This window comes from Tamandua tetradactyla, chromosome 20 (genome assembly GCF_023851605.1).
Source record: "Tamandua tetradactyla isolate mTamTet1 chromosome 20, mTamTet1.pri, whole genome shotgun sequence".
Classification (NCBI taxonomy): domain Eukaryota; kingdom Metazoa; phylum Chordata; class Mammalia; order Pilosa; family Myrmecophagidae; genus Tamandua; species Tamandua tetradactyla.
Window position 1 is genome coordinate 7,969,489 of NC_135346.1, and position 14,016 is coordinate 7,983,504.

General features: G+C 35.3%; 1 protein-coding gene across 1 annotated transcript in view; it reads left to right on the forward strand.

Annotated features, from left to right (window-relative positions):
- The window catches only part of ADAMTS19 (ADAM metallopeptidase with thrombospondin type 1 motif 19), a 253,116-nt gene that overhangs the window by 144,388 nt on the left and 94,712 nt on the right, over positions 1-14,016 (forward strand). The window contains exons 10-11 of the mRNA XM_077137955.1: positions 5,583-5,723; positions 7,150-7,300. Of these exons, the coding sequence (XP_076994070.1) occupies positions 5,583-5,723; positions 7,150-7,300 (292 nt within the window). The remainder of the gene's footprint in view (positions 1-5,582; positions 5,724-7,149; positions 7,301-14,016) is intronic.

Here is a 14,016-nt window from a genome sequence, read left to right on the forward strand (position 1 = left end):
GGCTACTTCCTGAATGAGCTTTAGGCAAGTCATTTAACCCGCCTGTACTCATTTTCTTCATTTCTAAAAGTGGGATAATTTTTTCTTGTATGTTTCATTGTTAGAATTGGTAATCTTCTAATTGCCTGGCATACTTGTCATATAATACAGAATGAATAAATGATAATGATAACTAGTATTATAATTATTTATATATATATAAAATATATATTATTATTATTTTTTTTTACGTGAGTAGGCACCCAGGAATTGAACCCAGGTCTTCAGCATGGCAGGCAAGAACTCTGCCACTGAGCCACCGTTGCCTGCCCTATTATAATTATTATTATGAATTCTTCAATATAAAGAAGGATCTTTTCCACCTTTCAGTGTATTGATATCCCTCTTCATTGGAAAAGTGATTTTATATCCCTCAGATGTTCTTACTGGGTTGGCAGGGAGTTGGATTTTCATGAAGGGTCTTTGGTAGACCACTGACACAGCTTTTGTATTTGGTGCCTACTTAAACAATGCTACCGGCTGAAGCAGTGAGTAGTTTGAGTTGATGGTGAAAGCGTTCAGGCAGTGGAGAAGCGCGGCACTCCCACACCAAACAGGTCTGGGCGTCACAGTGAGCAGGTAGAAGAGGAAAATGTCACCTACCTAAAGAGTGTCCTTTCAAAAATTGACTTTCTTTTCTGTGTTTCTCATAAGTGCAGTGACAGATGTGTGGCACAGAGTAAGGCAAGCACCCTTCCTTGAGAAGGTTGTCTATAGAATTGCTAGCTGACTTATGGCTTCTCTAAGTCAACAGATGACACGTCAGTTTCAGCTTTTCATGTATCTGAGAGAACATTCAGTTGCTTCCATTATTCTGTATCAGCTGATAGATAAATCATTAGACATTTATTAAACAGAGTATTGAACTAAATTCAGTGGTTTGAAAGAAACTGTGGTGGTTTTTGTTCTCCAAATGCTTACATTCTAGGTGGAGAGATTTTATATATCTTAATTAAAGTTCACTAGAAATACAAGGCAGTTCTGATATGTCTTATATACCATATGTTTAAAGGGGTAAAAGCTAATGATCGTGAAAAATATGGGCTAGTATTATTGAAGAGTCCTTTATAGAGTGAAGAGGTCTCAATATTTGGCTTGGATTTGTAAATGCAGATAAGCAGAGGAAAGCATTGTGGTAGAAAGGAGCTGTATAAAGAGGGTAGGCCAGAATTAACTGTTCAAGTGAATATTAGCTTGAAGCCAATGTATAGATGGTTTGAATAATAAGGTAAAGAATTTGGATTTTATCCTGTAGATCAGCGGTTCTCAGAATTTTGAGTGAATAAAAATCATCTAGAAAATAGGTTAAAATACAATTTCCCTGCCCTTATCTCTAGATACTCTCCTTCAATTAGTCTGGGGTGGAATTCAGGAATCTTCATTTCAAGTAATTCAACCTCTCTATATTTTGTGATGCTGATGCAAAAGATGCATGATTCATATTTCCAATAGCACTGTTTGACAGGGAAAATGGAAAGATTTTGAATGGGAAAGTAGCATTTTCTTTTTAATGCATTCATGAGAAACCAGACAGGTTGAGGGAAAGGAGGTAGATCGAACAATGCAATAATCTACAAGTTAAGAAAATTGTCCTTTGCTTGGGCTGATAGCAGGTAAGGTGGGAAGGAAGGGACAGGAACGACAACTTTAGGGAACTCTTTTAGGGAATATTTGACTAGCAGCATTCAGGTATCTATTAGCTCCTGGAAGGCAAAGGATATTGTTCCAACCCCAGCAGATGAAAACTCTTTGAGGGTAGAACAGGGTCTTGTTCATCTTTCTCTTCCCATCTCAGCCCGGTGTCCAGCACACAGCAGCTTCTCAACAAGCGTTTGTTGAATTTCCAGGTATACCTATTGTCTAAGATGCATCAGTCAGTAAGCATTTCTCTTTTTCTCTAAATACCTCTAGTATTTTTGTTTCTGTTTACCTCTAATATTTTATGTCATTGGGGACTTGTTTTACTTTGCCTTTTGTCATGCCAGTGGCAGTGCTGATTTAATTGTTTTGAACAAATATAAATGATTTAAAATGTAAAGAGATGTGAAAATATCCTGAAGTTCTCACTTTCTGATCTTCTCAAGGAGCAAACAGCACTGAAATCACGTCAAACCACGTATACTCAGTAGATTATATAAAATTGTCATTGTGTAAAAATATAATCCACTCTCAGTTAGAAATTGTGATAGTTTGTTTCATTTTTATTAGCTTTTTCCACATAATATGTGGCTTTGGTGGGAAATATGCCATGAAAATTCCTTTAATGTATTCAGCACATAAAAATCTTCGGTTTTAAATGATTGCTGTTTACAAATCATGTTCTTTCCAAATTATCCAGAAAATGTGAGTGAATTCATAAATGTTCTCATCTCTAACTCTTTAAACATCAAAAGGGACCATCTTCAAAATCCAAATGCTTCTCCAGTTTTCCGCAGGATATCACAGAACTTCCTGGCAGGGACTTTTAAACAAGTTGAAAAGTTTTATATGATAAAAATATTTTTTCAGTTGACTTGACAACCATGTACAGTGTTAGCGGAGAGTTTATTTGCCCAAGGCGCTTTGTCAAAATGGATTTAAACTGAGATTATTAAAATGTAGTTAAGTTGTTCAAATGTGAGGAGAGCTGGTGCTAATATCTTACTTAGAGGATGCTTTCCGTACCATGCATGCGACTTGGTGACAGGGCTTTCTAGAGAGAGAGATGCATTTCTGCTGACAGAGAGGAGGCATTTTTCAGTTTTTGCAAAACAGTAGGTCAACTGCATGAAAAGTTTTGATCCAGAAAGGGGAGGAGTCTGGCAGGGCGGAGGTTGAGGACTCTGGCTGCTTGTGCAGCATCAGACTGCTTGGGTTTTTTTTTTTCAGGGATCCACCAACAACCTCAGCGCCCTCCTCAACTGTAAAATGGAAGCCATTATAATAGAAACATCATGGGGAAATTGTGATTAAAGATTAAATGATATCATCGTTCTGAATGATAAATGTAGTGACTGGCACAGATGAAGGTTCACGATTAATTGTTTTATTTCAAATTGGTGGGATCAGGACTTTAGGCGAAGTCTTCTGTTGGTTCCAGATGTGCATTCAAAAAGCCCTGTCCCAATTTAATGACAGTCTTTTCTGTTATGAGTTAAACAGCTCTAGGAAAATTTAGCTAATGGTCAACAATACTTGAGTCACCAGATATCTCCATGGTTGTAGCTAATTTCTAACATGAGAATCACGATCCCAAAAGGAAAAGGATCATCTGGATGAGAAGTTGTAATCTTCCCAATTTGGAAAATCATATTACATTACTTTGGGAAAATGTCCAAATTGCTAAATCTTGGAATCAGTTCCTCTCCTTCTCTCACATGGACGCATTATTTGAAAGTTTTGTTATTTCTGAAAAAGACCAGTTGCCTTTCAAAGTAGTATCCTTTATGTATGGTTTGAAAGATTGCACCCCACAGATGGAAGAGTCAGACATGTCCCACATGGTGAGCGGGTGCTGTTTTAACAGGCTCACCCAGTGAGTTGTCCTATAGCCCGAATCCATGGCAGACACTGGACAGCGATGCCAGCATGGGTTACATCAGAGCTGTGATGTTAGAAACACATCAGGACATACTTATTAATCTGTGCCATTGACATATTTAAAATTTCTTCTAAGCAAAGTAAATTATTTCCATTTTTATTTACTTGGTTTTTCTTAAACCTCTCCCTTCACCAAAGAAAGCAAATATGGAAAATTGTCCTTAGTGATAAGCGCGTCTCTTTGTGATTTTTGAAAAGTTAGAACAGCGCAAGAAAATGTCTCTGATTTTACCACCCCAATAAAAATGATAGTTACGGGTTTCTACTTTATTCCAGGCTGTGCCAGGCATTTTACATCATTCTCATTTACATTTTACATCATTCTCTTCACGGGCAATCGGTGAGGAAAAGGTAATCACGTATGCTTAATACGTGAGAAAACAGAGACACATTGCTCATTTGTTTGTGTGTTTGTTTATTATGTAACTTGCTCTGATCACATCAGTAAGGGGAAGATATGGCCATCAAATCTCTGACTTCAAAGTCTTTTCTCCCTCCCTGCATTCTACAGAGTGAACTGGTCCATCACCACTCTGCATGATCCCCATTTTTCCTGCTCTGCTTCAAAGTATGAAAAGCAGTTATCTTGCTCTTTTCTTTGTCAATTACATGTGGATACAGACTCTATTTGAAGACCACAAATTAGGATAGCAATGAGAAACACTATTCACCATAAAGCTGAATTTCCCTAACCTTAAGTGAAGAGTGACATTCTATAATGTACTTGGAGGTTTAGCCAGGCAAGAATTTTCATAGCTGTCAAAGTTAGCAGATATAATGATATGATAACCTTTACTTTATTAATTTTCTCTGTCCATATTATTTTCTCTTTTCAAAAGTATATTTAATTATAACAACTTGATATAAAATTAAAATTTTAATCTATCTTAATGAAAATGTAATTCATTAGATTTGGAAAACCTTATTTCAGTTTGAGAAAATGCAAGTAGTCTAGCTGTGATTTCCCTTGACAATTTCTCTAGGAATTCTTTTAATTTGGTGTTTTAAAATACAAGATAGATATTTTCGGCATTCAGAATTTATTATGAAAGACAATCTTATTTATTACCTATACTATTACAAAATAAGAAAAGGGAACATTTGATTACCCTGCCATCATTACAAACCTAGCACATAGAAAAACAAACTTGCCTCTTCCTTCTTCCTCAGCATTAGCCCTTATTCCTAAGTAACTATTTTTAATGGGCTTATCATGAGAGTCCCTAGGAGATTATATGAAATTTTAGTAAAGTAAAAAAGGATGCTATATGATGGCTTGGTTTAATGTTTCAACATGAGTTAAAGAGTGTGATTCCTACATGACAGTTTCTTAGACAGGTAAATAAATTCCTGTCCTCAAGAACCTGGAGGAAACAACAAAAATGAAAGTGACATATTAAACTTAAGGTCCTTCTAAAACATCCATTCGGAAATATGTCATATTTCTAGAGTGCAGTTGCAACCTAAAGAAGCAGATTTAGAATTCACTAGAAAATAGTGGCCAAGATTGTGGAGGCTTTCCCAGGAACAGTTTGTGATATGTGAGGTGGGTGGTAGAGGATGGTCAAATGAAGTAGATGGGGGAAAAGAGTGAGAGATTTAATAAAAGGTATACATAAACTATCTCCAGGTAAGAACCTGAATCTAACTACATTCAAAGAGAAGTTTACATACCACTGTGTGAAAAATGCACCAATAGATCACTTTGGTACAGGTGACCTAAACAGGTTGTTTTGCAGGTAGGTGGGAAAAATTGTTCCTACTAAATGAAAATGTCCACCTTTAATCAGGATAACTGAATTTTTAAAAGAAATTGATCTGAGATATAGCTTCATTTGAACCTTTTAAAAATATCTTTTCTCCCATTGTTTCACATGTTTTGCGTTATTTAATTGCAGTTACCCGAAGTTAACAATGTCATCCACTTAATGCCATGTTGTTGCCTTTTTCCTATCCTGGGACAGCATGGGCATTCACCATGACAATGACCACCCATCCTGCGCTGATCGCCTTCACATCATGTCTGGGGAATGGATTAAAGGACAAAACCTTGGAGATGTCTCCTGGTCCCAGTGCAGCAAAGAAGATTTGGAAAGATTTCTCAGGTACCTGAGGTCACTTCATACAGTTGCATCCTGGGTGCTTCTGTGCTCTGCTCCTCTCCTGACCAGGGAGGACAGGGTGGCTAAGTGGAAATAGCCCCACACTAGGGCTCCAGGACTTGGGTTCCAATCCTGGCTTTTCTGTTGGCTCACAGCTCTGGGTTGATACTTGTTATTTAACCCCCACCTTTTTAGTTTCCGCATTTTCCAGATAAGTGAATGGGAAGGACCTGTGTGGTGTTGAAAAGCTAGCCAGATAATTAAAAGCGTATATATTTGTCACTGTATTGAATTTCCTCTTCAGTCTTTCCAAGTGGAAACATTGTCATTACTCATCACCCAGTACATCTGTTGTTATCATGAAGGCCTTCTTCAACGAAATCTCTGTTTTTCTGTGTGATGTGTCTAAACTCTGTTTCCATTAGCAGTTTTCACTATTATAATCATCCTCTATCCCCTTCTTTTCCATCCTCGACTCGGTAGCACTAGCTTCTGCCTCGTTGGAAAATGAAAAAATTCATGCTATTGTTCTAAATTTCATTCTGAAGTCCTTGTTCTTTATAATTCTTTTGGTAAAAGAAGAGGCAGCTGAAACAGTAGGTGCCATACAAATTAATGAGAAAGAGAGAGAGAGATGCTTAAGGTATAGGAAAGACTAAGTAAGAAATATAGGAACATCTAGCTAGCTGAATTCACTATACGGATAAACATCATACATTTTCCCATACCATTTAAATTGGTAAGCCTATTTTTCTATAAAATGGATATTAAATTTACTAAAACATGCTTATTACATAAGCACGATTCTATTCTGAAATGTGTACTGTATAGTGAGCGCGTGCTCTCTGTCATCCTGGACTAGGGACAGCGCTGAGAGCGTGCAGCGTTTTGTACACGCCGCATTGCTGCATCAGCACCCAGTCAGTGGGTGCAGACATGCTCCTGAGGAGAATGCACGGTTTTGTATGCATGAATCTGAACTTGAATCTGAACGCGGTTCAAAATAAATGTCATTTCACAAATAGAAGTTGCATTATATACCTATGCAAAGTACAATTAATATTTGCTTGAGAATGCTTTCCATGCATTCTTTAAATCAAAACACTACTTTTAGACATGTATTCTTCTTCATTTTGTAAATGTGTAAAATAATACCCTCTTTACAATGTTATGTTGATTAGCTGAGTTAGCTCATATGAATGGACTTAAAAACCAAAAATTTCAATTAACTTGAACTTTATCACTAATTCTTAATTGTAGATAAATGATTCTCATACATGGAATAATTTCAGTAAGCATTCAATAGAATAGTTTCTGAATAAACATGACAGTTTAATGTTACAAAAATATTTTCTGTTGCTATTCCAACTAATCATAACAACTTTCTATATTAACTTCTTAAAATTTACACTTATCTCCATATTGCCAGGTCAAAGGCCAGTAACTGCTTGCTACAGACAAATCCCCAGAGTGTCAATTCCGTGATGGTTCCTTCCAAGCTGCCAGGGATGACATACACTGCTGACGAGCAATGCCAGATTCTCTTTGGGCCTTTGGCTTCCTTTTGCCAAGAGATGCAGGTAAGGGGCGTGTCCACATGGGATTTTGTAGGTGTATATTCACATTTATTGTTCAGAAATATCCACCGGAGGAGAGGAAGAGCACCTCATTTTAGAGTTTGTGGGTCAAAAGCATCCCGACACGGAAACAAGGATTTTTCAAGCCACGTTTTCTGCCGATTTCCCCTTTGTGGTGGTTTGAAGCCGTGTGTAAGAAAAACATGTTCCTACACTTAATCCATTTCTGTGGGTGCAAACCCATCGTGAAGAGGACCTTGTGATGAGGTTACTTCAGTTAGGGTGTGGCCCCCTCAATCAGGAGGGCTCTTATCCCTATTACTAATTAGAGTTCTATATAAGAGAATGAAATTCAGAGAAAGAGAGAGAAAGAAAGCCACAGAGGGAGCAGCCAGAAGTTGAAATTCAACTGGACCCAGAAGAGATGGGGGAGGCCAGGAGAAGCCTCCCTGAGAGACATGTGGCAGAGGAGCCCAGGGCGCCATGCTCTCTGGGAAGAAGGCATCACCTTGGCAGTGCCTTGATTGGACATTGCCCGGCTCTAGAACCATGGAGATAATAAATCCCCATTGTTTAACCCGACCCATTTCATGATATTTGCTTGAGCAGTCTGGGAAACTGAAACATTCTTGTACTTTAGAAATGATGGAAATAAGGGGTGGATATTAAAGTCAGTAAGGAATGACTCAAGAATTTCTCCTTCGAAAATGGCACTGAAATCAGGGAAATATTTGCATTATGCCAGTTCAGTTCATCCAGTTGAAATTTGCAACTTTCTTACATGGTAACTGTAAAAATTGTCAGTTGTAAAAACTGTAAGTTGAATGCTGTATGAAAATGAAATTGTGGGAGAAGTGCAATTTATTTCAACCCTGAAAATAAAATTCAAAAATATATACTTTATGGGAAAATATTAGAAAGTACATTATCTAAATAATTGAGCTAGAGGAAAAGGGAAACTAACAGTGTCTATAAATCAGAATTCAGTAATTGCTTGGAGAATCCATTTGTTCCAAGTTAAAAATATATAAAAATTGGGATGAAATTGCTTTCTTAATTGAGGTAAGAATTTTGGCTCTATTTACTCTTCCTTCTTTCTTTTCTTCTCTCCTCTTGATATCTGCCCGCTGCCCATCTTCTCCCTACCTGTTTTCTTCTGAAACGTACCTACCCTTTTCTGTTTCAGGAATAAACTGATAATCCTGCTTAGAGCAAAATGCCTGGATATCCCTACATTCTACCACATAAGCATTTAATCCCAATGTGGGATGAATTTGTCTAAAATGAAAAAAAAAAAAAAAAAAAAGCACAATCCTAATGGGAAAATTTGCTGAATTTGACCACCTCAAAATTAAAGGACATCATAGACAGAGTTAATACACAAGTTAATCACTCTTAATAAGTAATAAAGAATTAACATAAAAAACTAGAAAGAATTCCTGCAACTATGCAAGAAAAGCACACAATTAAAAAACGGCAATTTACAAAGACGGGGACATAAAAAACGGGAGCCCATGTCAATATACAGTCATGGAAAAAATAGTTCTAAGGACAGGAATTAAAGAACTAGATTATCTACTTAACTAACACACCATCACATTTACGATGGATACACACAGACTTTGCAGGACTTATTCAGAAGATAAGATGAAACCTTGAACCACAAAGCAGGGAGGGTCAATTCTCAATGGTTTAACCCATTGTGACTTTGTTGAACTTGTTGGAAAGTAGGTCTTTAAAAATCTGTATCTTATCCAGATCTTGACAACATAGGGAATTTCTAAGTGAAGACATTTCTTCAAGAAGTTAGGAGTGATCAGCACTGCCAAAGACTGAAGACAAGTGGAGTGAAATGAAATCTGAGAATGGGTGATTGATTTTTTTTTTTTACCCCCGTCGGGTATGGCACATATTACATAAAGCTATCTGTAAATGCTTGAATATGTAGCAGATGTAGAGAGGCATAACTTAAAAATCTAAGGCCAAATACTTATAAATATAAAGGATTTGAATAGCTCTATGTGTTAAGCTGCACAGATACCCTTCAGGTTGAGCTGTCGTAGTAGGTCACTCTGTCATCTGGATTTGATACAAAATAAATCCCCAACAAGGTGCATTCCATGACATTAGAGTCAGCTTTTCTTTTATCACAGCAACTCCAGCACTTTAGAAAATACTCAATACATGTTTGTTGAATGAGTAAATGAATTACTTGATGGAATGAAGATTCTGAGTCTTCACTATATAAACACTCGATTTTCAGATATATAATATGTCAAGATTATATGAAAATGACCTTCTAGAATAATAATGCACTGCCTGTGTACAAGCCAAACAATATGGGAAGAGAGTTTATGTTTCACAGCTTACAAATGAGTCAATCGGACATCCATTGTCTCATTTCCAGTAAGTGACATATAAATATTAAGCTGCATTCAGAAACACTTCACAACCACTTTTCAACATGTGTATTTGTGGCAGAATTATAGAACCAAGATAGCCTTGAATCGACAATGGCACTTGGTCCATGGCATCTGAAGTAGATGTTGCTCTTCTAGACTTTTAAATAGGTATATTTGCATAATCACTAAAGGTTCTGACGCTGCATACCAGCTGATTACATTAATAATTAAAATTCACCTTTCATATAAACAACTAACATCTGCAAAGACACAGCTGTAGAGTTGCTTGTAAAACTTCTTGACCCCAGCAATAACAGCTGACTCTTCTTCATTAATTTATACATAGTTAATTTATTGGATGGCCTTGTTCCTGAGTCTTAAGCAATTGATGCTTTAGGGCCATCTGGCAACTTGTGTCTGAGCCAGCTCCAACTTCATCAAGTTATTTTGATAGCTGTCTGAAATTATGTAGCCTGATTGTCATCTGGAAGAATGCTTGTCTACAAACAGTTAACAGTGGCCTACAAGAGACCTTTCATGCGTAAAAAGGAAGTGTGATAAAAATTGAGATACTCCAGGAAACTTAAATTTTTGCTTTTGCTTTTGGATTAAGCATATCATGAATTTCATAAATATTATATTGTGTAAGACATGCTATACTATAATTGAATCATGTGGTCACTGAAAAAATAACATGGAAAGTTCTCATTGCATTTCTGCTATATCTCCTTGATGTACCAAAATATGTTGGATTTTCTAAAAACTGCTCATTTGATTCACTGAGTCAGCTGCCATTGAAATGAGGTGCCTCATGAGGAATTCTGAAGACTGGGTCTCTGTGATTTGGTGTTATGACATTATAGAGGCAGTGAGATTTTGGAAGTACAGAGGCTTCATGTGCAGTAGTCCTTGATGGCTAGTAGTTTTGGGGCATCGACAGCAACTCCATCAATATTTTAAAGTTTGTTAAGAATTTTTACCATAAATTTACTTTGAATTTTGTCAAATATTTTTTTCTTCATCTACTGAGATAATTTTGTGATTTTCTTTAAATCTGTTAAGTTAATGTGTTGAATTACATTGTTTGATTTTTAACATTAAACCAACCTTGCATTCCTAGGAATAAGCCCCAAGTGTTCAAACTGTACAATATTAAGGATTTTGTTTTCTGTTCATGGGAGAAATTCCTCTGTCTTCAACTTTCTTTTCTTTTTCTTTCCTTTCCTTTAAAAAAAAAACTTCTTTGTCCTGTCTTTCAGTTAGAATTTTTATGGCCTTTTAAAATGAGTTTGGAAGGATTTTCTTCTACTCTATTTTGTGAAAACATTGGCATGAAATTGGTGTTAGTTCCTACTTGAATGCTTGTTAGATTTCATTAACAATTACATATGGGTCTGGAGTTTTAGATGATAGGAAGGGTTATTTTTTGTTTTCTTGTTTTGAGATTTTATTTTAAATGTTATTATAAAATAAAATTGTGACTTTTGTGTACAGTTCTATGAATTTTATTACCTATATAGTTTTAAAATACAACTGTCTCATGCTATCCCTTTGTAGTCACTCCTTTCTTCGACCCCAGCCCCCGTCAAGAAAGTTTCTGATAATAAAGAAGACTGAGCTATTCAGATTTTCTGTCATATGTTGTATAAATTTTGTAAGTGTCCTTCACAAGATCTTTGTCCATTTTTCCTAAGTTACAAATTTGCTGTTATAAAGTTGTTTGCAATATATTATTCTTTAAATTATTGCAGGGTCTATTCTAATAAACTCTCTTTTATCCTGATGTTGGTGATTTGAGACATCTTCATGAGTCTAGTGACGAGTTTATGAATTTAGTCGGTCTCTTCAAAAATTAGCATTTGGGTTTGCAACTTTATCTTTTGTTTGTTTTCTGTCATTGATTTTTTACCTTTAATTTTTCCTTCCTTTTAATGTCTTTGGGTTTACTTCACACTTCTTTATCTAGTAGAACCCCAGGTGATTGATTTTAGGCCTCTGTTCATTGATAATAAAAGCATTTAAAGCTGAAAATTTCCCCGAGAGCACTGCTTTTGTTACATTTAACACATTTTGATATGTTGTATTTATCATTATCATTCATTTAAAAGTATTTTCTAATTTCCTCTTTGTCCCTTGTATTATTTAGAAGTATGCTGTTTAACTTCCAAGTATTGGCCTTTTCCTAGATATATTATTGTTATTTGTGTCTAAGTTAATTCCGCTGTGGTCCATGAATATGCTATTTAAGATTTTAATTGTTTTAAATTTATTGAGACTCCTTTATAGTCTTTCTTAGTGAGTATATCAGGTGTATTAAACAGAATGTATATTTGCAATTTTTAGGTTTAGTGTTCTATACATTTTAACTAGGTTTTGGTGCTTGAGAGTACTGTTCATCTCATCAGAGTTTATGGATTTTTTCTAGTTCACTTGATTGCTGAGATTGGGGTATCCAAATATCCTATTATGGTGGAATCGTTTACATGTGCCATTAACTATTTCAGATATTTCTTCATACATTATAAGGCTCTGTTACTGGGCATGTACATATTTATTATTGTTATGTCTCTCTGATAAATGAGTTACTTTATTATTATGAAGAGTTCCTCTTTATCTCTGGTGCCACTCTCTATATTAATGTGCATTTTAAGTAATATTACTGTGGCCCTTCTGACTTTTTTTGCTAATGTTTTCCATGGTATACCTCTTCCTTTTATGTTTTTTTTTTTTTTAACACGGGCAGGCACCGGGAATCGAACCCGGGTCCTCTGACTTCCCAGGCAAGCATTCCTGCCTGCTGAACCACCGTGGCCTGCCCAGGAGAAAGAAATATTACAGTTCAGGGCAACTCAAAAGCATATATTTGAGTCTTACTTTTTATCTATTCTTATAACTGTAACTGTTTTCGTAGCTTAAAAACAGTCATAGACAACTGGTAAATAAATGTGCATGCTGTATTCCAGTAAAACTTAATTTAGAAAAAGATTCAGCCAGCCCCCAGGCCATGGTTTTTGAGATAAGCTCTAGGAATTTATTTATTTTTAATTTTTAATAAATAATTTATTAATTTAATTTAAATTATTCCTCAATTTTTACCAGTCTACTTAATAGTTAATATTATACTCTCTCACTTACACTAGAGAAACATGCAATCACATAGTCTGTTTACATCACCCCATCTTGCCTTTTATGCTGTTGTCATCATATTATTTCATCTATGAATTACAATACAATGGTGTAGTTTTTGCTTTAAATGTTTTAAATATACTTCAAATATTAATAACTTAAAAATAGTCTTTTACATTTTTCAAGATATTTACCATTCCTTCTTGAAGAAATGAGTTTTCCTTGGGCTTCATTTTCTGTTAGTGTCTTGGGTTTACTGGTAATTAGATCTCTTAGTTTTCTTTCATCTGAAAAAAAACTATTTCACTTTGATCTTTGAAGGGTATTTTCACTATATATAGAATTTCTGTTGAAAATATTTTTTATTTCAACATAGTAAAGAAGTTCCTCTGTCTTCTGCTCTCTATAATTTATGATGAGAAATCCATAGTCTTTGAATTGTCATTTCTCAGTATATAATAAGTTATTTTTCCTTGTCTGTTTTAAAGATATTCTCTTTAACTTTGATTTTCAGCAGTTTGGCTAACATGATGTGCTTTGGTATGCTTTTGTGCATATTTCTCCTATTTGTAGTTCGTTGAGTTTCTTGACTGTAAATTTGTCTTAATATATTTGGGAAGAAGTATATAACCATCATTCCTTCAAATACTTTTCCACCTCTTCCTCTCTCTCCAACTTTCGAGACTCCGATTACACGTGTATTAGACCTTTTTACATTCTCTCACAAGTATATGTGCCTCATTCAGATTTTTAAGTCTTTTTCTCACTCTGCTTCACATTAGATCATTTTTTTAATGTGTTTTCAAGTTTTCTAAACCTTTCTTCTATCATTTCAGTTCTACTATTAAGCTCATCCTGTAAGTTTTTCATTTCACCCATTGTATTTTTCATTCTAAAATGAACGTTTCCATTTTGTACCTTTTAATTTCTCTTTGGAGATTTCTTATGTTTCCATTCATTGCAAATCAATTTCCTTCTGACCTCACTGAATACATTTATAATATCTGTCTTAAAACATTTACGAAAATTACAGTATTTCTTCTATCTCTTATACTTTTAACGTTCTCTTTTTATTATAGAAGATAAAAAGAAATATTGTATCGTTTTACATTTGTTTTGAAATGCTTAAATATGCATTTCTGTTGTAGATCCTATGCAAAGCATTTAAAGTTTAAAGATCTTTACTTATTG